At 40.7% G+C, this 26,295-nt stretch overlaps 1 protein-coding gene across 5 annotated transcripts in view; it reads right to left on the bottom strand.

Annotated features, from left to right (window-relative positions):
• LOC128650016 (phosphomevalonate kinase) overlaps nucleotides 1–26,295 on the bottom strand; it is a 227,400-nt gene that overhangs the window by 54,207 nt on the left and 146,898 nt on the right. For all 5 annotated transcript variants that reach the window (XM_053703677.1, XM_053703685.1, XM_053703658.1 and 2 more), the window contains one exon: nucleotides 571–2,069. In XM_053703677.1, the coding sequence (XP_053559652.1) occupies nucleotides 571–2,069 (1,499 nt within the window). The remainder of the gene's footprint in view (nucleotides 1–570; nucleotides 2,070–26,295) is intronic.

Genomic DNA, 26,295 nt, shown 5'->3' with positions numbered 1-26,295 from the left:
TTATTGACATTACATTTAAGATATTTCTCTTTTTTTATTAATTTGTGGTATTAACTCACTTAGAATGCAGAGTTAAAGGGACAGTAAAGTCATAATTAGACATTCATGATTTAGACAGAGCATACAATTTTGAACAACTTTTCAAATTACTTCTATTATTTAATTTGCTTCCTTCTCTTGTTATCCTTTGCTGAAAAGGTTTATCTAGGTAAGGTTATCAGCAGCAAAGAACCTAGGTTCTAGCAGCTGATTGGTGGCTGCATATATATACCAATTGTCACTGGCTCACCTATGTGTTAAGTTAGAAACCAGTAGTGCATTACTGCTCCTTCAACAAATGATACCAAGAGAATGATGCAAATTTGATAATAGAAGAAAACTGGAAAGTTGTTTAAAATGGTATGTTCTACCTAAATCATGGGCTTTCATGTCACTTTAAAAAAGACTGGAAAGTCTGATTTCTCATGAAGGGGCGAAAAATTAAGAAATAAAATAGACAGTTTATAAAATGAACCCCCCCCACCCCAAAAAAAACAACTTCTTATGTTTTGATACAAAAAACACAGTTACCTTTTCTTTACAGTGGCTGCTTCTCCAAAGAAACTTGTATAAACATATCTTTCGAAATCTTCAACTAAGTCATCATCTCCAGTCTCCCTTTTTGCAAGATCCTCCAAAAAATCTTCAACATCATCTACAAAGTCTCTGAAACGAATCTTATGGTGGGTAAAGTATGGCCCCTCAAAGAAACCATTCAAAAGTGGCACAAGTTCTGGGAGATGATTAGAAAGCTCAACTTTGGCCAGATAACTCTGAAGAACATCTTCAAACTGCTTCCTCTGAACTGGCTTCAACTCCACATTGAAGAGATCCATGCCATCCTTTTTGGCACAGTCTTCCAAGCCAGAGCAACCTTCAGGGATGCGGTATTGATGGTCCGATAGTTTCTTCCAAAATTTGTTGTGATCATGGTGCCGGTGGTGGGAATCTTTTCCTTGTAATTTCTCATCATGCTCCTTATGTTGGCGGTTCTGCTGTTCTTTTTTTACATTTTCGTAAAAATCTTTTTGCCCTTTTCTGGGGTGAAATCTGTCCCCTTCCTCTTCCTGATGACGATGTTGATGATGAAACTGCTTCTGTTTCTTGATTCCTTCAGTATTTTCATGATGGCTATGAGCAGAGTCTCTTCCTCTGTACTCTTTAGTCTTCTCAGAATCTTTTTTTGTTTTGTCTCCCACCTGGTGAAATTCTTTCATTCCTGCAGGGGCTTTCTCCCCATCCCAGTGTCGGTTCTTCTTTTCCTGCCAGTGTTCTCGCTTCTCACCTTTGTGCTCATGCTTCCTGTTCCTCCACTCTTCATGCTGTGATTCCCTTTTATCATCATCTAACCATCTCTTCCCATGCTCCTTCCCATGTTTAGAAGCATGCACTGCTTTCCTAAATTCTCTTTCAGACTTGGATGTATTTAAATTGTGATTAGATTTCTCTACCCACTTCCCTTCTTTTTGCCCATGTTTTCCTCTCTCTTTTGCACTTTGTTCCTTCCACTTCTGTGCATGTTCCACATACTTCTTTTCCCATATCTCTGACCTCTGGATCTCCATGGCCAAATTATTATTAATTTCAGAAATCTTAATCTGCAGCTGTTGCTCACTTTCTGATTCAGAATTAATTTCTTGGGTGGTCAGATTTTCTAGATCACGCCTGATTGAGGCCACTAATACTTTTTGCTTGTCCAGTTCCTGTCTGAGCATTTGAGACTCAGCCACCAAAGTCTCTTTCTGAGCAAGGAAGCCCTCAATCTGTGTTTTGGTTGAGCTAAGATCATCTTGTAGCTTAGCATTCTCTAATCCTAGAGTTTCACTTTCTGCACATTTCCCTTCAATGCTCTCTAGTTTTTCCTGAAGATTCTTCAGTTCTTCTTGGACAGACAAATGTAAAGTCTCCTCCTTTAACAAAGCTTCCTTCAGTCTAATATTTTCTTCTGAAAGTCCAAGATGTTGGGGGCCTGGAGATAACTGCTCACCCTCACTAACTTCCAACATCGCTTCGAGTTCATCTTTCTGAGCCTGTAAACTCAAAACCAAAAAGTGTCAGTTTAAAAATACTGAGCTTTACAAGTCTACTTAAGACTTAACTTAGGCATATTGGAAATACAGGTATATATAAATATATTTGTCATGCACTCACTATTGTCAAGCTTTTTGATGCCTGGGTGCTACCTTGAGTCCCAATATTTATTGTCTCACAAGTTAAGGGCACTCACAGGACTTTAAATTTTCACTCAAGTTTATTATATATTCCAAATAGAATTTTCTAAAATATGTCAACATTTCTGAGCTGTTTGAAGGAATTTGCAGCAAAAAAGACATAAGAATATAGTAACAATTTAAAAATGATGTAATGTCTTGAAAAGTTTTCAACAGTGAGCCAAAACGTCTACTTATTTTTAAGAAGATTCTATTTTGAATATATAATAAAATTGAGAGACGATATATATATGTAGGCAGGCCAGTAACAGCGCTCAGAGAAGGGAGAGAATAAAAAGAGAATACAAAAAACTTATGGTGTAGTATTTTCACAAGTATCACTCTGAATATAAAACGAATAATTGAAAACTTGCTCACCTATTTATTACTCAAACATGTGAGGTATGGGTTGCACACGGAGGGGATATATATTCCTATCTGTGGTAGATATGAAATTTGTAAAAAGGCTTGCATCAGCCTTTTGGAGTATGGTAACTTCCTTGCCAGTGACGTCACTTCCAGTCCGCTGAGACCGCAGAGGATACAGCTAAAGAAAGTACAGCTGTGCGGAGTCTGTGCTGCAACAGGACTGGATTACCCTCTCACTCCCTACACTTTCTCATCGTTGTGGAAGGCATTAAACTATCACAACCGGATATTGCATTATGCAATCTGGTTTTGGATTTACTTGAAGGAGTGCTATTTATTTTATGAGTTTTCTTGAGTCAAATAAATTAACAACTTTTTTACTTAAACGGATAGAAATTAATCAATAAGAGTCACAATATTACCCATAAAACCAGGCAAAGTAGATTAATTAGGAATGGTAATCATATTCCATCGCTATTATACTGCATCCAGTGCGGAATCTGTTGGCGCTCTACAAATAACCAATAATAATAATTGAAGGTGTGTATTTTTAAGGCAAGGAAGTTACCATACTCCAAAAGGCTGATGCAAGCATGAGAAAATGTCATCTCTATTACAGATAGTAATATATATCCCCTCTGTGTGCAACCCATACCTCACATTTGAGGTATAAATAGGTGAGCAAGTTTTCAATTATTCCTTTCATATTCAGAGTGATACTTTTGAAAATACTACACCATAAGTTTTTTTGTATTTTATTTTTATTTTCTCCCTTCTCTGAGAGCTGTTTCTGGCCTGCCTACTTTGATTTCTACTTCTTTCTACTGGTGAGAGTGGATGCATTAGCTACTGGAATACATCAGGAGAGACTTTTTTACATTTGCATTATACACAGCGCAAATAGAGAAATCTCTCCTTCCTTTATTTGTGTATATATATATATATATATATATATATATATATATATTTTCATTTATTATTTATTTATAGACTAGTCCTAAAGCCTGTGTACACAAGCCATTTTTCGCAGTACAGCGGTCCCAACCCTTGCTCTCTCTCTCTTCCCCCTCTGGTTTTGTGCTCTCTCTCTCCCCCTCTCTTTTGCTCTCTCTCTCCCCTTTTTTTTTTGCTCACTCCCCCCCTTCTTTTGGCCGTATGAGAGGGCAGAGGAAGCGGCCGTGGCAGGGGGCGTGGTCGGGCAGCCCATGATGGGGGTGTGGTCAGTGGGGGTGGGCGTGGCCAGGAGAGAGAGCACAAAAGAGGGGGGAGAGCGAGCAAAAGAGAGGGGAAAGAGAGAGAGCAAGGTGTGAGACCACTTTACTAGGACTAGTCTATAAATAAAAAATTATATATATATATATATATAAAAGAGATTTTTTTATTTGCGCTGCGTATAATGCAAATTGTATATATGTAAAAAAGTCTCTCCTGATGTATTCCAGTGGCTGCTGTATCTGATGTATCCACTATCACCAGTGGAAAGAGGTAGAAATCAAAGTAGGCAGGCCAGAAACAGCTTTCAGAGAAGGGAGAGAATAAAAATAGAATACAAAAAACTTATGGTGTAGTATTTTCACAAGTATCACTCTGAATATGAAACGAATAATTGAGAACTTGCTCACCTATTTATACCTCAAACATGTGAGGTATGGGTTGCACACAGAGGGGATATATATTCCTATCTGTGGTAGAGATTAAACTTTCAGCCTTTTGGAGTATGGCAACTTCCTTGCTGTAAAAAAACACACCTTCAATCCGTTTAAAGGATTCCAAAACTTTTGTTTTTTGTTCATACCTGGACTACAAATTTCATAATAAAAAATTTATATATTATAAATTACCTACTTTTAAACTCCAAGGATGTTTCCTGACATAATAAAATTAAACTTTAATTTTCTATGCTGATGTCATCAATCCCCACCCTCCAATATGGGTTGTGCACGATAAGAATACATTTCCAACCGGATTGCGCTATCATGCATATAATTAAGTGACAATTTCGTCACCATGTGCATGCGTACTGTGATCCCTAAACTCGCGCATGCGTACTGCGACCCATGATCGTCCAAATCGTAAGCAAAATAAATGTTTCATTAATTATTTGTTTGTAATTAATGTAAATAGGGTATTAATGCTCGTTATTTGTAGGGAGATTCTCGCAGCGCACCGCTCTTACCTGCTCTGTACAGCTCCATCATCCACTCTGCTATCGATACAGCGGGTCTGCTAGTTTGCTGAGAGTAACGTAAAGGTAGATTCAGCATATCGCGCATCATCCGCTCTGCTATTGATACTGCGGGTCTGCGCATGACGGCAATAAGTCGCCATTTGTATAACCTGGGTTATCGGTCGGGATTAGACAATGCAAAAGCATAGCCGGCGGTGGGTTTGGAAATAGTTTAATTTTACTAACAGGATTTCTACTAAACTGTAATTATTTGAAACAGAATGTACATTACAAAATTATGTAAAATTTATACATTTTGCAATTGCATATAACTTTTTCTCTTGTTAAGTGTATTCAGTCCACGGGTCATCCATTACTTATGGGATATATTCCCTTCCCAACAGGAAGTTGCAAGAGGATCACCCAAGCAGAGCTGCTATATAGCTCCTCCCCTCACATGTCATATCCAGTCATTCTCTTGCAACACTCAACATAGTAGGAAGGTGTGAGAGGAGTGTGGAGTTTTTATACTTAATTATTTCTTCAATCAAAAGTTTGTTATTTTAAATGGCACCGGAGTGTGCTGTTTTTCTCTCAGGCAGTATTTAGAAGAAGAATCTGCCTGCGTTTTCTATGATCTTAGCAGAAGTAACTAAGATCCACTGGCTGTTCTCGCACATTCTGAGGAGTGGGGTAACTTCAGAAAAGGGAATAGCATGCGGGGTCTCCTGCAAACGAGGTATGTGCAGTAAATTATTTTTCTAAGGAATGGAATTGACTAAGAAAATACTGCTGATACCGATGTAATGTAAGTACAGCCTTAAATGCAGTAGTAGCGACTGGTATCAGGCTGATGAGTGTATGTGCAGTAAAGTAATTTTCTAAGGAATGGAATTTGACTAAGAAAATACTGTTAACACTGAAGTAATGTATGAGCCTTAACTGCAGTAGAAGCGACTGGTAGCAGGCTTATTAATAACACTACATAACCTTTAAAATGGATGTTAAAACGTTTACTGGCATGTTAATCGTTTTTGTGAGGTACTTTGGTGATAAAACTTATTGGGGCATGATTTTTTCCACATGGCTAACGTATATTTCTGCATAGAAACAGTTAACTGAAGTTTCCCACTGTTGTAATATGAGTGGGAGGGGCCTATTTTAGCGCTTTTTTGCGCAGTAAAAATTCAGTCACAGTCTTCCTGCTTCTTCCTCCATGATCCAGGACGTCTCTAGAGAGCTCAGGGGTCTTCAAAATTCATTTTGAGGGAGGTAATCAGTCACAGCAGACCTGTGACAGTGTGTTTGACTGTGATAAAAACGTTAATTGTTAAATTGATTATCCGTTTTGGGTATTAAGGGGTTAATCATCCATTTGCTGGTGGGTGCAATCCTTTGCTAACTTAATACATTTGCTGTGAAAATTTGGTTGCTATAACTTATTTGGTTCATTGTTATTTAAACTGTGACAGTTTTTTTTTTTTTTGTGCTTCTTAAAGGCGCAGTAGCGTTTTTTTATATTGCTTGTAAATTTATTTGAAAGTATTTTCCAAGCTTGCTAGTCTCATTGCTAGTCTGTTTAAACATGTCTGACACAGATGCATCTGTTTGTTCACTATGTTTGAAGGCCAATGTGGAGCCCCATAGAAATATGTGTACTAAATGCATTGATGTCACTTTAAAAAAAAGTCAGTCTTTACCTGTAAAGAAATTATCACCAGACAACGAGGGGGAAGTTATGCCGTCTAACTCTCCTCACGTGTCAGTACCTTCGCCTCCCGCTCAGGAGGTGCGTGATATTGTGGCGCCAAGTACATCAGAGAGGCCCATACAAATCACTTTGCAAGACATGGCTACTGTTATGACAGAAGTATTATCTAAATTGCCAGAATTAAGAGGCAAGCGCGATAGCTCTGGGTTAAGGGCAGAGCGCGCTGATTATGTGAGAGCCATGTCCGATACTGCGTCACAATTTGCAGAACATGAGGACGGAGAGCTTCATTCTGTGGGTGACGGATCTGATCCAGGGAGACCGGATTCAGAGATTTCTAATTTTAAATTTAAGCTTGAGAACCTCCGTGTATTGCTAGGGGAGGTATTAGCGGCTCTGAATGATTGTAACACGGTTGCAATTCCAGAGAAATTATGTAGGCTGGATAGATACTATGCGGTGCCGGTGTGTACTGACGTTTTTCCTATACCTAAAAGGCTTACAGAGATTATTAGCAAGGAGTGGGATAGACCCGGTGTGCCCTTTTCCCCTCCTCCTATATTTAGGAAAATGTTTCCAATAGACGCCACCACACGAGACTTATGGCAGACGGTCCCTAAGGTGGAGGGAGCAGTTTCTACTTTAGCTAAGCGTACCACTATCCTGGTGGAGGATAGTTGTGCTTTTTCGGATCCAATGGATAAAAAATTAGAAGGTTACCTTAAGAAAATGTTTGTTCAACAAGGTTTTATCTTACAGCCCCTTGCATGCATTGCGCCTGTCACTGCTGCTGCGGCATTCTGGTTTGAGTCTCTGGAAGAGGCCATTAGCACAGCTCCATTGAATGAGATTATGGACAAGCTTAAAGCACTTAAGCTAGCTAACGCATTTGTTTCTGATGCCGTTGTACATTTAACCAAACTAACGGCTAAGAACTCCGGATTCGCCATCCAGGCGCGCAGAGCGCTATGGCTTAAATCCTGGTCAGCTGACGTGACTTGTAAATCTAAATTGCTTAATATTCCTTTCAAAGGGCAGACCTTATTTGGGCCCGGTTTGAAAGAAATTATTGCTGACATTACTGGAGGTAAGGGTCATACTCTTCCTCAGGACAGGGCCAAATCAAAGGCCAAACAGTCTAATTTTCGTGCCTTTCTTAACTTCAAGGCAGGAGCAGCATCAACTTCCTCCGCTCCAAAACAGGAAGGAACTGTTGCTCGTTACAGACAGGGCTGGAAAGCTAACCAGTCCTGGAACAAGGGCAAGCAGGCCAGAAAACCTGCTTCTGCCCCTAAGACAGCATGAAGAGAGGGCCCCCTATCCGGAAACGGATCTAGTGGGGGGCAGACTTTCTCTCTTCGCCCAGGCTTGGGCAAGAGATGTCCAGGATCCCTGGGCGTTGGAGATCATATCTCAGGGATATCTTCTGGACTTCAAAGCTTCTCCTCCACAAGGGAGATTTCATCTTTCAAGGTTATCAGCAAACCAAATAAAGAAAGAGGCGTTTCTACGCTGTGTACAAGACCTCTTACTAATGGGGGTGATCCACCTAGTTCCGCGGACGGAACAAGGGCAAGGATTTTACTCAAATCTGTTTGTGGTTCCCAAGAAAGAGGGAACCTTCAGACCAATCTTGGACCTAAAAATCTTAAACAAATTCCTAAGGGTTCCATCATTCAAAATGGAAACTATTCGAACCATCCTACCCATGATCCAAGAGGGTCAGTATATGACCACAGTGGACTTAAAGGATGCCTACCTTCACATACCGATTCACAAAGATCATTATCGGTACCTAAGATTTGCCTTTCTAGACAGGCATTACCAATTTGTAGCTCTTCCCTTCGGGTTAGCTACGGCCCCGAGAATTTTTACAAAGGTTCTGGGCTCACTTCTGGCGGTACTAAGACCGCGAGGCATTGCGGTGGCTCCGTACCTAGACGACATTCTGATACAAGCGTTAAGTTTTCAAATTGCCAAGTCTCATACAGAGATAGTTCTGGCATTTCTGAGGTCGCATGGGTGGAAGGTGAACGTGGAAAAGAGTTCTCTATTACCACTCACAAGGGTTCCCTTCCTAGGGACTCTTATAGATTCTGTAGAGATGAAAATTTACCTGACGGAGTCCAGGTTATCAAAACTTCTAAATGCTTGCCGTGCCCTTCATTCCATTCCACACCCGTCAGTAGCTCAGTGCATGGAAGTAATCGGCTTAATGGACATAGTACCATTTGCACGCCTGCATCTCAGACCGCTGAAATTATGCATGCTAAGTCAATGGAATGGGGATTACTCAGATTTGCCCCCTCTACTAAATCTGGATCAAGAGACCAGAGATTCTCTTCTCTGGTGGCTTTCTCGAGTCCATCTGTCCAGGGGTATGACCTTTCGCAGGCCAGATTGGACGATTGTAACAACAGATGCCAGCCTTCTAGGTTGGGGCGCAGTCTGGAACTCCCTGAAGGCTCAGGGATTGTGGACTCAGGAGGAGAAACTCCTCCCAATAAATATTCTGGAATTAAGAGCAATATTCAATGCCCTTCTAGCTTGGCCTCAGTTGGCGACACTGGGGTTCATCAGATTTCAGTCGGACAACATCACGACTGTGGCTTACATCAACCATCAAGGGGGAACCAGGAGTTCCCTAGCGATGTTGGAAGTCTCAAAGATAATTCGCTGGGCAGAGTCTCACTCTTGCCACCTGTCAGCGATCTATATCCCAGGCGTGGAGAACTGGGAGGCGGATTTTCTAAGTCGCCAGACTTTTCATCCGGGGCAGTGGGAACTTCATCCGGAGGTCTTTGCTCAACTGATTCATCGTTGGGGCAAACCAGAACTGGATCTCATGGCGTCTCGCCAGAACGCCAAACTTCCTTGTTACGGATCCAGGTCCAGGGACCCGGGAGCGGCGCTGATAGATGCTCTAGCAGCCCCTTGAGTTTTCAACATGGCTTATGTGTTTCCACCGTTTCCGCTTCTTCCTCGATTGATTGCCAAGATCAAACAGGAGAAAGCATTGGTGATTCTGATAGCGCCTGCGTGGCTACGAAGGACCTGGTATGCAGACCTAGTGGACATGTCGTCCTGTCCACCATGGCCTCTGCCTCTGAGGCAGGACCTTCTAATTCAGGGTCCTTTCAACCATCCAAATCTAATTTCTCTGAGGCTGACTGCATGGAGACTGAACGCTTGATTCTATCAAAGCGTGGCTTCTCGGAGTCGGTTGTTGATACCTTAATACAGGCTCGGAAACCTGTTACCAGAAAAATTTACTATAAGATTTGGCGTAAATATTTATATTGGTGCGAATCCAAGAGTTACTCAGGGAGTAAGGTTAGGATTCCTAGGATATTGTCTTTTCTACAAGAGGGTTTAGAAAAGGGCTTATCTGCTAGTTCGTTAAAGGGAAAGATTTCTGCTCTTTCTATTCTTCTACACAAACGTCTGGCAGAATTTCCAGACGTTCAGGCTTTTTGTCAGGCTTTGGCTAGGATTAAGCCTGTGTTTAAGACTGTTGCTCCGCCGTGGAGCTTAAACTTGGTTCTTAAAGTTCTTCAAGGTGTTCCGTTTGAACCCCTTCATTCCATTGATATTAAGCTGTTATCTTGGAAAGTTCTGTTTTTGATGGCTATTTCCTCGGCTCGAAGAGTCTCTGAGTTATCTGCCTTACATTGTGATTCTCCTTATCTGATTTTCCATTCAGACAAGGTAGTTCTGCGTACTAAACCTGGGTTCTTACCTAAGGTAGTTTCTAACAGAAATATCAATCAAGAGATTGTTGTTCCATCATTGTGTCCTAATCCTTCTTCAAAGAAGGAGCGACTTTTGCATAATCTGGACGTAGTCCGTGCCCTGAAGTTCTATTTACAGGCAACTAAAGATTTTCGTCAAACTTCTTCCCTGTTTGTCGTTTACTCTGGACAGAGGAGAGGTCAAAAAGCTTCGGCTACCTCTCTCTCTTTTTGGCTTCGTAGCATAATACGTTTAGCCTATGAGACTGCTGGACAGCAGCCCCCTGAAAGAATTACAGCTCATTCCACTAGAGCTGTGGCTTCCACCTGGGCCTTTAAGAATGAGGCCTCTGTTGAACAGATTTGCAAGGCTGCGACTTGGTCTTCGCTTCATACCTTTTCAAAATTTTACAAATTTGACACTTTTGCTTCTTCGGAGGCTGTTTTTGGGAGAAAGGTTCTACAGGCAGTGGTTCCTTCCGTTTAAAGTTCCTGCCTTGTCCCTCCCATCATCCGTGTACTTTAGCTTTGGTATTGGTATCCCATAAGTAATGGATGACCCGTGGACTGAATACACTTAACAAGAGAAAACATAATTTATGCTTACCTGATAAATTTATTTCTCTTGTAGTGTATTCAGTCCACGGCCCGCCCTGTCTTTTTTGAGGCAGATCTAAATTTTAATTAAACTCCAGTCACCACTGTACCCTATGGTTTCTCCTTTCTTGTCTTGTTTCGGTCGAATGACTGGATATGACATGTGAGGGGAGGAGCTATATAGCAGCTCTGCTTGGGTGATCCTCTTGCAACTTCCTGTTGGGAAAGGAATATATCCCATAAGTAATGGATGACCCGTGGACTGAATACACTACAAGAGAAATAAATTTATCAGGTAAGCATAAATTATGTTTTTTGTGGGTTTAGTGTCCCTTTAAGTAAAAGAGTCGTTAATTTATTTGACTCAAGAAAACTCATAAAATAAATAGCACTCCTTCAAGTAAGTCTAAAACCAGATTGCACAATGGAATATCCGGTTGTGATTGTTTAATGCCTTCCATAATGATGAGAAAGTGTAGGGAGTATTTCCACTCCTTCGCCAATCACAAATGTATATACGTATATTCTGTGAATTCTTGCACATGCTCAGGAGGAGCTGGGGACATAAAAAATGTAACTATAAAAATACTGTGCACATTTTGTTAATGAAAGTAAATTGCAAAGTTGTTTAAAATGACATGCTCTATCTGAATTATGAAAGTTTAATTTTGCCTTATGTGTCCCTTTAAGTGCCTGCTAATAGTGATTATAAGGATGCAACCATATTATTAGTGTGTATTGTTGCTGTTATCTATATCTACATTTATTCTCAGTAGGCTGGGAAGGTATATCATGCATTGAGATTATGTCTTGAATTTTGATGTGTTTTTTTTCTTCTTCAATATAAATTCATTTTTGTAATTTTCTATACCATTAGACTAGGAGTGGCTAATTTATCGCAGTCTTTACTTGGGCTTATCCCAACTTCTGCTAAAGGTTGTTATCCTATAATATAAAAGGCCAGGTATGTTTGTCCGAAGCTTTCATGTGCAGTAGAGACAAACATACCTGGCCTTCAGTGACAGAGGTGTGCACGAGGCAAAGCATCAGTGATTCACACATTGGTTAGAGGTGTGGGTGAGGAGGCAAAACAGCTGTGATCCAACATTGGTGACAAACATACCTGGCCGTATGAGAGGGCAGAGAGGGTGGGATGAAGCGGCCATGGCAGGGGGCGTGGCCGGCGGGAGCACCAGGATGGGCGTGGTTGTGTGGGTGTGGTCGGGTGGAGTGGGCGTGGCCGGGAGAGAGATCGCAAAAGAGGGGGGAAAGAGAGCAAAAGAGAGGGGGAGAGAGAGCAAAATAAAATAGATCTGATAGGGTTTGGAACAATCACAATGAAAGTCAAAATATAACCCTAGAATGTGATCAATTTAAAGGGACACGACACCCAAATGTTGACGCACATAAAACTGATGCAGCATAGCTGTAAAAGCAGACTAGAAAATATCACCTGAACATCTCTATGTAAAAAACATAATTTATGTAAGAACTTACCTGATAAATTCATTTCTTTCATATTAGCAAGAGTCCATGAGCTAGTGACGTATGGGATATACATTCCTACCAGGAAGGGCAAAGTTTCCCAAATCTCAAAATGCCTACAAATACACCCCTCACCACACCCACAAATCAGTTTAACGAATAGCCAAGAAGTGGGGTGATAAGAAAAAATTGCGAAAACATAAAAAATAAGGAATTGGAATAATTGTGCTTTATACAAAAAAATCATAACCACCACAAAAAGGGTGGGCCTCATGGACTCTTGCTAATATGAAAGAAATGAATTTATCAAGTAAGTTCTTACATAAATTATGTTTTCTTTCATGTAATTAGCAAGAGTCCATGAGCTAGTGACGTATGGGATAATGACTACCCAAGATGTGGATCTTTCCACGCAAGAGTCACTAGAGAGGGAGGGATAAAAATAAAGACAGCCAATTCCGCTGAAAAATAATCCACACCCAAAATAAAGTTTAAATTTTATAATGAAAAAAAGTGAAATTATAAGCAGAAGATTCAAACTGAAACAGCTGCCTGAAGTACTTTTCTACCAAAAACAGCTTCAGAAGAAGAAAACACATCAAAATGGTAGAATTTAGTAAAAGTATGCAAAGAAGAATAATAATGCTATGAGAATTATGATCTGTTACTTGTTGCGCTAAAGCTTCCAACTAAAAAGTTGAAGCTGCAGCAACATCCGCCAAAGATATAGCAGGTCTAAGAAGATTACCTGAACACAAGTAAGCTTTTCTCAGAAAGGATTCAATTTTCCTATCTAAAGGATCCTTAAAGGAAGTACCATCTGCCGTAGGAATGTTAGTACGCTTAGCAAGAGTAGAGACAGCCCCATCAACCTTAGGGATTTTGTCCCAAAATTCTAATCTGTCAGATGGCACAGGATATAATTGCTTAAAACGTTTAGAAGGAGTAAATGAATTACCCAAATTATTCCATTCCCTGGAAATTACTTCAGAAATAGCACCAGGAACAGGAAAAACTTCTGGAATAACTACAGGAGATTTAAAAACCTTATCTAAACATTTAGATTTAGTATCAAGAGGACCAGAATCCTCAATTTCTAATGCAATTAGGACTTCTTTAAGTAAAGAACGAATAAATTCCATTTTAAATTAATATGAAGATTTATCAGCATCAACCTCTGAGACAGAATCCTCTGAACCAGAAGAACCATTATCAGAATCAGAAAGATGATGTTCATTTAAAAATTCATCTGAAAAATGAGAAGTTTTAAAAGACTTTTTACGTTTACTAGAAGGAGGAATAACAGACATAGCCTTCTTAATGGATTTAGAAACAAAATCTCTTATGTTATCAGGAACACTCTGAGTATTAGATGTTGACGGAACAGCAACAGGTAATGTAACTTTACTAAAGTAAATATTATCTGCATTAACAAGTTTTTCATGACATTCAATACAAACAACAGCTGGAGGAACAGCTACCAAAAGTTTACAGCAGATACACTTAGCTTTGGTAGCTCCAGCACCAGGCAGCGATTTTCCAGAAGTATCTTCTGACTCAGCTTCAACGTGGGACATCTTGCAATATGTAATAGAAAAAACACCATATAAAGCAAAATTGATCAAATTCCTTAAATGACAGTTTCAGGAATGGGAAAAATGCCAGTGAACAAGCTTCTAGCAACCAGAAGCAATAAATAATGAGACTTAAATAATGTGGAGACAAAAGTGACGCCCATATTTTTTAGCGCCAAATAAGACGCCCACATTATTTGGCGCCTAAATGCTTTTGGCGCCAAAAATGACGCCACATCCGGAACGCCGACATTTTTGGCGCAAAAGAACGTCAAAAATGACGCGACCTTCCGGGGAAACGTATGACGCCTGAAAATAAGGAATGTTGAACATCCTGAGTCAAGGCAAATAAATGTTTGAATACATATATTTAGAACTTTATAAAAAAGTGCCCAACCATAGCTTAGAGTGTCACAGAGAATAAGACTTACCCCAGAACACTCATCTACATGTTGTAGAAAGCCAAACCAGTACTGAAACGAAAATCAGCAGAGGTAATGGTATATATATATAAGAGTATATCGTCGATCTGAAAAGGGAGATGAATCTCTACGACCGATAACAGAGAACCTATGAAATAGACCCCGTAGAAGGAGATCATTGAATTCAAATAGGCAATACTCTCTTCACATCCCTCTGACATTCACTGCACGCTGAGAGGAAAACCGGGCTCCAACCTGCTGCGGAGCGCATATCAACGTAGAATCTAGCACAAACTTACTTCACCACCTCCATAGGAGGCAAAGTTTGTAAAAACTGATTTGTGGGTGTGGTGAGGGGTGTATTTGTAGGCATTTTGAGGTTTGGGAAACTTTGCCCCTCCTGGTAGGAATGTATATCCCATACGTCACTAGCTCATGGACTTGATGTTTTACATCAAATTCGTAAGTATTCTCACCCCACTGTAAAGAGAATTTAAGCTGCCAGTCAGGATGCTTGTCCCAGGACAAGTTAGGGAGTGTGCGTCTGCCTCGTGCTGGCACAGTCATGTTATTTTCCTATTCAGTTTAAGTAAGTTCAATTAAATCACAGCAAAGGCAAAGCATTACTTCAGCACTGCTATTTTTTTTTTTTTTTATTCCAACCTGTATAACTGTTTACACAGCACTTACTATGTGAGCTGAATATATTTTGAGGTAAAATATCTTCCTTTTTTACATAGTGATGCTCAGGGGATATTTTCTTGTCAGCTTTTTACAGTTATACTGCATTACTTTCAAGTGCTTTAGCATACGAGTACTGTATTATGTCCCTTTAAAGCAACCTCAGTGCTAATTTAAAGGGACATGAAACACCATTTTTTTTTCTTTCAAGATTCAGAAAGAGAATACAATTTTAAACAACGTTCCAATTTAAAGGGAAACTGAACCCATTTTATTTTTTTTCTTTTGTGATTCAGATAGAGCATGACATTTTAAGCAACTTTCTAATTTACTCCTATTATCAAATTTTCTTCATTCTCTTGGTATCTTTATTTGAAATGCAAGAATGTAAGTTTAGATGCCGGCCCATTTTTGGTGAACAACCTGGGTTGTCCTTGCTGATTGGTGGATAAATTCATCCACCAATAAAAAAGTGCTATCCAGAGTTCTGAACCCAAAAAAAAGCTTAGATGCCTTCTTTTTCAAATAAAGATAGCAAGAGAACAAAGAAAAATTGATAATAGGAGTAAATTAGAAAGTTGCTTAAAATTGCATGCTCTATCTGAATCACAAAAGAAAAAAAATTGGGTTCAGTGTCCCTTTAAGTCTGTTATCAAATTAGCTTCATTCTCTTGATATCCTCCTTTGGTAAAGGAGCAGCAATGTACTTCTGGGAGCTAGCTGAACACAGAGTGAGACGATGACAAAAGGCATATATGTGCAGCCACCAATCAGCTGCTAGCTCCCACTAATGCATTGCTGTTCCTGAGCCTACCTAGGTATACTTTTCAACAAAAAAACACCAAGAGAATGAAGCAAATGAGATAATAGAAATAACATTGTAAAACACCATACCAAGGGTTGTTTTCCCCACTGCACGTCCTTTTCTTCAAACTGCATGACACAGATATTTTTTGCATTGTTTTGCTTGGTATTTTTACAAAATCCCGGCAATTAGTTTCTCTATAGCAGTGTTTTTCAACCAGTGTGCCGTGGCACACTAGTGTGCCGTGAGAGATCCTCAGGTGTGCCACGGCAGACTGACAACAGTGTGACATAATCACGGCAAAAAAAAGGTTAAAAATCACTGCTCTATAGTTTACATTGCATAATCCAAGTATTATACCATTACTTTTTTATTAGGGTTAGGTTTGCAAAATGTTTTACCACACTGGTTGCATTATTATCAGGTAGCATAAGATTGGTGATCACTAATTAAAGGGACAGTAAACCTTAAAAACATAATTTATGCTTACCTGATAAATTTATTTCTCTTGTAGTGTAGTCGGTCCACGGGTCATCCATTACTTATGGAATATATCTCTTCCTAACAGGAAGCTGCAAGAGGATCACCCAAGCAGAGCTGCTATATAGCTCCTCCCCTCACATGTCATATTCAGTCATTCGACCAAAGCAGACGAGAAAGGAGAAACCATAGGGTGCAGTGGTGACTGGAGTTTAATTAAAATTTAGATCTGCCTTAAAGATAGGGCGGGCCGTGGACTGACTACACTACAAGAGAAATAAATTTATCAGGTAAGCATAAATTATGTTTTCTCTTGTTAAGTGTAGTCAGTCCACGGGTCATCCATTACTTATGGAATACCAATACCAAAGCTAAAGTACACGGATGAAGGGAGGGACAAGGCAGGAACATTAAACAGAAGGAACCACTGCCTGAAGTACCTTTCTCCCAAAAATAGCCTCCGAAGAAGCAAAAGTGTCAAATTTGTAAAATTTTGAAAAGGTGTGAAGCGAAGACCAAGTCGCAGCCTTGCAAATCTGTTCAACAGAGGCCTCATTTTTAAAGGCCCAGGTGGAAGCCACAGCTCTAGTAGAATGAGCTGTAATCCTTTCAGGAGGCTGCTGTCCAGCAGTCTCATAGGCTAAACGTATTATGCTACGAAGCCAAAAAGAGAGAGAGGTAGCCGAAGCCTTTTGACCTCTTCTCTGTCCAGAGTAAATGACAAACAGGGAAGAAGTTTGACGAAAATCTTTAGTTGCCTGCAAATAGAACATCAGGGCACGGACTACGTCCAGATTATGCAAAAGTCGTTCCTTCTTTGAAGAAGGGTTAGGACACAGTGATGGAACAACAATCTCTTGATTGATATTCCTGTTAGTAACTACCTTAGGTAAGAACCCAGGTTTAGTACGCAGAACTAGCTTGTCTGAATGAAAAATCAGATAAGGAGAATCACAATGTAAGGCAGATAACTCAGAGACTCTTCGAGCCGAGGAAATAGCCATCAAAAACAAAACCTTCCAGGATAACAGCTTGATATCAATGGAATGAAGGGGTTCAAATGGAACGCCTTGAAGAACATTAAGAACTAAGTTTAAGCTCCACGGCGGAGCAACAGTCTTAAACACAGGCTTAATCCTAGTTAAAGCCTGACAAAAAGCCTGAACGTCTGGAACTTCAGCCAGACGTTTGTGTAGAAGAATAGACAGAGCAGAAATCTGTCCCTTTAACGAACTAGCAGATAAGCCCTTTTCTAAACCCTCTTGTAGAAAGGACAATATCCTAGGAATCCTAACCTTACTCCATGAGTAACTCTTGGATTCACACCAATATAAATATTTACGCCATATCTTATGGTAAATTTTTCTGGTAACAGGCTTCCTAGCCTGTATTAAGGTATCAATAACCGACTCCGAGAAGCCACGCTTTGATAGAATCAAGCGTTCAATCTCCATGCAGTCAGCCTCAGAGAAATTAGATTTGGATGGTTGAAAGGACCCTGAATTAGAAGGTCCTGTCTCAGGGGGGGCGGTCCTAGGAGCTATTGCGGCACGCTTGGCGTTGGCGCACGTAAGGAGCGCCGAGGCGAGGGACACGCAGGGTGAACGCTGTTAGCGGAACCGGCGGGAGAGATCGAAGGACGGGGAACCAGCGCAGTGAGACGGAAGTGGCGATCGGAATCCACAGCCGACGGCGGATGGTCTCACTTCCTGGTCCCCGCAAGCGGCTAGAGAACTCGTTAGGCAAGATGGGTGGTTAAGGGAAGGCGGCTTAAAAAGGAATTAAGGTAGTAGATACTGACACGGCACACTGATACCTTTCCCCCTTGATAGGCTGTAGTAAAAGGTTATTCCCTCCCAAAACTCACTGGTATACCACGGGGGATAAGGATTACTTTTGCTTAGCCTCCTCAAGTACTCACATTCTATGCCGCGAGTTTGGTCAGTAACAAAGGCGACCTGCTAGGACTTGCCCCAGGAATTTAGGGCTGTGGAAAAGGGAAAAGGGTTATTTCCCCCGCCCCCCCTTAGATATAAGGTTAAATTTAAAAGTTAAGTCCTAAAAACAGCAAATTCATCAGCATATTTTAAACCTAAAAAAGTTCTTTGGAAAAACAGACACGTGGGCACCACAGAAATCAGCGTGCTGGACTGCTGTTAAAAGGTCCAGCCTGCTTCCAAAGGCACACAGGAGTGCCGCAACGCTTGTGAGTATCACTCTGTAAGCTAACCAATGATATATGCACTGTTTATGATAGAGTCACACATGTGTGGTTTGTATTATGTCTCCTTCTCTGACTTATGTACCGGAGGAACACTGATACATTGCAACTGAGGACAGCGTGCTAGACTGCTGTAAAAGGTTTAGCCTGCGACAACTGGCACAAGAGAGTGCCGCTGTGTTTGTGAGTACCCTAAAAACTGCTCTGTACACATTTCATGCTTGTTTTCTTAGCGGATTCACACAGGGTACTGTATTTTATGTCCCCTTTACATGTTTACCGAAATTTGGAAGAAAAGCAACATCCTCCAGGAGAGAAACAGCATGCTGAACTGCTGCTAAAGGTTCAGCCCGCTTCTACTGGCACATGTGGGTGCCTCTGGAACATGTGAGTACCCTGTATGGCCCTAGCCTAGGTTTATCTTCACCTTTTTTATGGATACACACATGGGGCACCCCTTCTTTCTTTTATTTCAACAGATTCGCTGAAGCAAAAACTGGGGAGAAACTAGGACACGGATAAAGGATCACCCCAGATTGCCCAGAGGAAATATCTAGGGGAAGAAAGGACTCTTATTTTGTTATTCAACACATTTGGACATTTGGGACTGTGATGGCACAGAAGCTATTTAAGTATCACATTTAGTTATTCATTCTTTATTTACAAGTCCTGAAGGGATGTTGGATTTGTTACTTCTTTTTTGTATCTTATTTATTGATTTAGAAACTGTGCACTGTAGAATTAATGTAAATTAGGTTTAAAGACAGAAGACAGGGGCACTAGACACATAAATAGCCCTTTGACTTTGGGAATAGTAGGATATATGGGATTGATTTTGATAGGAATCTAATTAAGTATTATATCACTTTTGTAAGGTATATGCACTGTGTGTTTATGTCACTGTGTTCGCTCATATAGTGATTTTGGCACTATGCACTATGTGGGTGTTTGGGGATAAGTCAGGGAGGGAGGAGAGGAAGAGAAGCTGTAAGACTTTTCTTCTTTTCTTAGCTCTGCTTTAATATTGGTTTTGGTAATAACAATATATAGAGGAACCTTGAGGACAAAAGAGGAGAGGTCAATAGGAGCTTCACAGCTGCTAAAAGGCTAATCAAAAGGAGGACAGTGATAGAAGGAGACACAAATACGAGGAAGTTATATAGGGAAAGCAGGGACAATAGTGCCAAGTCCCTTATGGATAAATTTATTTCAGTGTCCGCTGGAAATAAAATTGTAAATATGACAGGGAGAAGGCAACAAGAGAAAAAACAACCCAGACGTAGTACAGAACTAAGTTCAGAAACCTCGCAGGAGGCAGGGCCTGATTTGACAACTAACACTGAGCTGCTGAAACAGATGAGTGCACTTTTCATGCCCAAGTTTGAGGCTATACAAAATACTATAGAGTCTATCTCACAGGAAACAAAACAAATACTGGCTAGAGTAGGCCTGGTGGAACAACGCATCTCAGACCTAGAGGATAGGGACATTGAGAAAGATCAGGAATTAACAATAATACGGAAACAGGTTAAATACTTAAATGATAAAGTGGAGGATCTCGAGAACAGATCGAGGAGAAATAACTTGAGAATAATTGGCATTTCTGAAACCCTTTTAGAAAAGGATTTGTTACATTTTGCAGCAGTTCAGTTACCCTCTATACTCTCTATGCCTGAGGGAGAGCAGGGCCTACCAGTTGAACGGGCACATAGGATTGGGGCTCCCAGGCAGCAGGAGGAAGGCAAGGATAGACCTAGACCTATTATTATCAGGTATTTAAACTTTCAGGACAAGGCTAAGATTTTAAGAGCTTTTAGGCTTCAAAAGGGTGCTATGTATCAAAATAAGAAATTTCTTATTTTCCAAGATTTCTCGTTTGAGACTTCCACTAGGAGAAGACAGTGTGCACCTCTATGCTCTCGCCTAATACAGGAAGGTAGATCAATTAGGCTACTCTACCCAGCTAAAATTAGCATTAAAACTCAGGAGGGGTTTAAAACTTTTGAGAATCCACAAGAAGCAGAAAATTTCCTAAGGGAGGAAAAGCAAAAATTGGGACAATTTGAACATGGAACTGTTGGATAAGGATGAAGGGGGGTGGAGGATGAGGGAGGGTTGTGTGAATGAGTATGGGTGTTTGCGACCTTTTTTTTTTTTTCTCCTTTCCCCTCTTCCTTTCTTTCTTCTCTCACTCCCTTTCAGTTATGGCTTACCCCCACTGCATAAACAAGAATGACTAAGAACTATAACATAGGCTCATGGAATGTGGGGATTTTTACCTCGCCAATCAAAAGGAAGATGGTCTTACAGTATTTGAATAAATTAAAGGTAGATATAGGTATGCTACAGGAAACGCACTTAAATAGTACGGAAAGCCAGAAACTAAGATGGGGATGGGTTGGGGAGGTAGTGTACGCCCCCGGTAACCGGAGGAAGAAAGGAGTGGCTATTTTGTTTAGAAATAATTTACAATATCAGATTCTCCAAAAGGAAATAGACCCTCAGGGTAGGTTTATTATTTTGAAGTTGGAAATTGGGGGGAAGATAATTATACTGTGTAACATATATGGTCCAAACGAAAAGAAGGGCCCATTTTGGAACTTATTGCAAGCCAAATTGGCAGAATTAGGACAGAATATGGTAATAGGAGGAGATCTAAACATGGTGGCATCTGAAATTATGGACAGGAAAAGGACAGGGAATAGGGAACATGTCGGAAATAGGGACTCTAGAATCTTTAAAAAATTGTGTTATAATTTGGATTTATTGGATATTTGGAGAAATAATTTTCCAGATACTCAAGAATACACTTGCTTGTCTAAAGCACACAAATCACTCTCGCGGATAGACATGTTTCTAATTAGTAAAAACCTATTCTCTCTAGTTCAAAAAGCTACAATTACCCCAATCACAATATCGGATCATGCACCAATATTGCTACGTTTAGTAACAAACGGTAATAGTACACCCGGGAATAAATTCTTTTTTCCGAAATATTTATACACAAATCTTAGATTTCGAAATTTCTTATGCAGTAAATGGGACGAATATGCCCTTAATAATAAAGATTCAGTTAAGAGTAAGGAAATATTTTGGCAGGCCTTTAAGGCCGTGATTCGTGGTGAAATTCTGGCCTTCCTTGTTAAAAGGAAGAAAATAAATAATAAATATTGGATGCAACTTACTAATCAAATAGTGAATAAGTATCAAAGGTATTTACAAAACAATAATAATGAGAACTGGAGGCAATACATAGATGCCAAAAAACAGAGGGACACTTGGTGTGTCCTAAAAGAGACACAATCTGAAATTAAAAGGAATAGTAAATGTATGTCCTATGGTAATAAAACTGGGAAATTCTTAGCCAATATGGTTAAGTCTCAAAAAGGATGCAAGCCTATAACAATGATCAAAGTCAAGGACAAAACAGTTAGCCTGTCGTCAGAAATCACTCAGGAGTTTCAACAGTATTTTAAAGAACTATATGGGAAAAGGGAGGTAGACCAACAGGAGAAGGAGGCGTTTTGGGGTACTATTAAGGTACCTCAAGTAGCAAAGGAAGATCTTATGAATCTAAACGCCCAGATCACCGATGATGAAGTTCAAAAAGCTATTCAAAATTTGAAGCTCAACAAGGCACCTGGCCCTGATGATATCCCAGGAGAATTATACAAGATTCTTGAAGAGAAAATTACTCCAACAGTGAGGGAAATATATAACTCTTTTCTTCACGAGGGGGAGTCCCCCTCTAGTTACTTTAATGAATCTAGGATTGTTTTATTACCAAAACAAGGGAAGGATCTAAGTAAGATGGAATCGTATAGGCCCATATCACTACTGAATGTGGATTATAAGATACTGACACACATTCTGGCAAACAGGCTACAACTGGCTATCAGTCCACTTATACATCCAGACCAAACTGGATTTATGAAAGGGAGAACATTGGTTAAAAATCTCAGGAAGTTGGAGGTAGTGATAGATTACTGTGATATGGCAATTAAAGAAGGCATATTCACAGCGAAAGATGCGGCAGTGATAACTATAGACACACAGAAGGCCTTCGACTCGCTGATCTGGGACCATATGTTCACATCATTAGAAAAGTTTGGATTCAGAGGTAATTTTTTAAATGTCCTCCTCAAGCTGTATAATGCACCTGTAGCTGCGCTAGTAATCAACTCTAGCCTCTCAGATAAATTCTGCTTGCAACGGGGCACAAGGCAGGGGTGTCCTATCTCACCCCTGCTCTTCAATCTAGCATTGGAGCCTCTGGCCATATATTTTAGGGGAAAATTGGAGGGAATCGATATTGGTGCTTTTAAAATCCAGCAAGCTATATACGCAGACGATCTCCTCATTTTTACGCAGAATTTGGAAAATAACTTGTCCCTGATTATCAATACCTTGGACAGATTTCAGTCCTTTACGGGGTTTGCTATTAACAAGGACAAATCGGAAATACTGTGGTTAATAAAGGATAAAAACTCACCTACAACCCCGTTCAAAGAGGCAAAAGAATACATTACGTATTTGGGAATCAAGTTCACAGCAGACCCGAGGAATTGGTATAAATTAAATTTTTCAACACTTATTAGCTCTTTCGAGAAAGATATAGAGAGGTGGATGAATCTACCCTTATCTTTGTCCGGCAGAGTTCAGTTAATCAAAATGATCTCACTACCTAAATTCTTATACATATTTCAGGCACTGCCACTTTTATTATTGAAAAAAGATAGCGAGATAATTAATAAAATTATAAGACGATTTATTTGGAAGGAAAGAAGGCCTAGAATAGCGCTTAAACGTATGTGTGCAAGGAGGGAGGGGGGGGGGGACTAGCCATCCCGGATATAGAGGCGTATAACATTGCGGCCAATATAAAGTATGTTATTGATTGGTTCCAAGGAACAAATAATTTCTCGCTATGTGATGTGGAGGAGGGACTGGTCGCACCTCTCTCCCTCAAAGCCCTCGCGCATATGCCTACATCCAAGATTCCTAAAGAGCTAAGACAATTAACAATTATAATTCAGCCAATCAGAGCCTGGAGGAAATTTTGTGCGAAAACAGAATTTATGCTTACCTGATAAATTACTTTCTCCAACGGTGTGTCCGGTCCACGGCGTCATCCTTACTTGTGGGGATATTCTCTTCCCCAACAGGAAATGGCAAAGAGCCCAGCAAAGCTGGTCACATGATCCCTCCTAGGCTCCGCCTACCCCAGTCATTCGACCGACGTACAGGAGGAAATATGCATAGGAGAAACCATATGATACCGTGGTGACTGTAGTTAGAGAAAATAATTCATCAGACCTGATTAAAAAAAACCAGGGCGGGCCGTGGACCGGACACACCGTTGGAGAAAGTAATTTATCAGGTAAGCATAAATTCTGTTTTCTCCAACATAGGTGTGTCCGGTCCACGGCGTCATCCTTACTTGTGGGAACCAATACCAAAGCTTTAGGACACGGATGAAGGGAGGGAGCAAATCAGGTCACCTAAATGGAAGGCACCACGGCTTGCAAAACCTTTCTCCCAAAAATAGCCTCCGAAGAAGCAAAAGTATCAAATTTGTAAAATTTGGCAAAAGTGTGCAGTGAAGACCAAGTCGCTGCCTTACATATCTGGTCAACAGAAGCCTCGTTCTTGAAGGCCCATGTGGAAACCACAGCCCTAGTGGAGTGAGCTGTGATTCTTTCAGGAGGCTGCCGTCCGGCAGTCTCATAAGCCAATCGGATAATGCTTTTAAACCAAAAAGAAAGAGAGGTAAAAGTTGCTTTTTGACCTCTCCTTTTACCAGAATAAACAACAAACAAAGAAGATGTTTGTCTGAAATCTTTAGTAGCCTCTAAATAGAATTTTAGAGCACGGACTACGTCCAAATTGTGTAACAAACGTTCCTTCTTTGAAACTGGATTCGGACACAAAGAAGGTACAACTATCTCCTGGTTAATATTTTTGTTGGAAACATCTTTCGGAAGAAAACCAGGCTTAGTACGCAAAACCACCTTATCTGCATGGAACACCAGATAGGGCGGAGAACACTGCAGAGCAGATAACTCTGAAACTCTTCTAGCAGAAGAAATTGCAACCAAAAACAAAACTTTCCAAGATAATAACTTAATATCTACGGAATGTAAGGGTTCAAACGGAACCCCTTGAAGAACTGAAAGAACTAGATTTAGACTCCAGGGAGGAGTCAAAGGTCTGTAAACAGGCTTGATTCTAACCAGAGCCTGAACAAACGCTTGAACGTCTGGCACAGCTGCCAGCCTTTTGTGAAGTAAAACAGATAAAGCAGAGATCTGTCCCTTCAGAGAACTTGCAGATAATCCTTTCTCCAAACCTTCTTGTAGAAAGGATAGAATCTTAGGAATTTTTATCTTGTTCCATGGGAATCCTTTAGATTCACACCAACAGATATATTTTTTCCATATTTTATGGTAAATTTTTCTAGTTACAGGCTTTCTGGCCTGAATCAGAGTATCTATTACAGAATCTGAAAACCCACGCTTTGATAAAATCAAGCGTTCAATCTCCAAGCCGTCAGTTGGAGGGAAACCAGATTCGGATGTTCGAATGGACCTTGAACAAGAAGGTCCTGTCTCAAAGGTAGCTTCCATGGTGGAGCCGATGACATATTCACCAGGTCTGCATACCAAGTCCTGCGTGGCCATGCAGGAGCTATCAAGATCACCGAAGCCCTCTCCTGATTGATCCTGGCTACCAGCCTGGGAATGAGAGGAAACGGTGGGAATACATAAGCTAGGTTGAAGGTCCAAGGTGCTACTAGTGCATCTACTAGAGTCGCCTTGGGATCCCTGGATCTGGACCCGTAGCAAGGAACCTTGAAGTTCTGACGAGAGGCCATCAGATCCATGTCTGGAATGCCCCATAATTGAGTTATTTGGGCAAAGATTTCCGGATGGAGTTCCCACTCCCCCGGATGGAATGTCTGACGACTCAGAAAATCCGCTTCCCAATTTTCCACTCCTGGGATGTGGATTGCAGACAAGTGGCAGGAGTGATCCTCCGCCCATTGAATTATCTTGGTCACTTCCTCCATCGCCAGGGAACTTCTTGTTCCCCCCTGATGGTTGATATATGCAACAGTCGTCATGTTGTCTGATTGAAACCTTATGAATTTGGCCTTTGCTAGTTGAGGCCAAGCTTTGAGAGCATTGAATATCGCTCTCAGTTCCAGAATGTTTATCGGGAGAAGAGATTCTTCCCGAGACCATAGACCCTGAGCTTTCAGGGGTTCCCAGACCGCGCCCCAGCCCACCAGACTGGCGTCGGTCGTGACGATGACCCACTCTGGTCTGCGGAAGCTCATTCCCTGTGACAGGTTGTCCAGGATCAGCCACCAACGGAGTGAATCTCTGGTCTTTTGATCTACTTGAATCGTCGGAGACAAGTCTGTATAATCCCCATTCCACTGTCTGAGCATGCACAGTTGTAATGGTCTTAGATGAATTCTTGCAAAAGGAACTATGTCCATTGCTGCAACCATCAATCCTATTACTTCCATGCACTGCGCTATGGAAGGACGAAGAACAGAATGAAGTACTTGACAAGAGCTTAGAATTTTTGATTTTCTGACCTCTGTCAGAAAAATCCTCATTTCTAAGGAATCTATTATTGTTCCCAAGAAGGGAACTCTTGTTGACGGGGACAGAGAACTTTTTTCCTTGTTCACTTTCCATCCGTGAGATCTGAGAAAGGCTAGGACGATGTCCGTATGAGCCTTTGCTTTTGACAGAGACGACGCTTGAATCAGGATGTCGTCCAAGTAAGGTA

Source organism: Bombina bombina, chromosome 1 (assembly GCF_027579735.1).
Source record: "Bombina bombina isolate aBomBom1 chromosome 1, aBomBom1.pri, whole genome shotgun sequence".
In the NCBI taxonomy this organism is placed as follows: domain Eukaryota; kingdom Metazoa; phylum Chordata; class Amphibia; order Anura; family Bombinatoridae; genus Bombina; species Bombina bombina.
The sequence above is the reverse complement of the archived record's forward strand: the minus strand, read 5'-3'. Positions and strand labels throughout refer to the sequence as shown.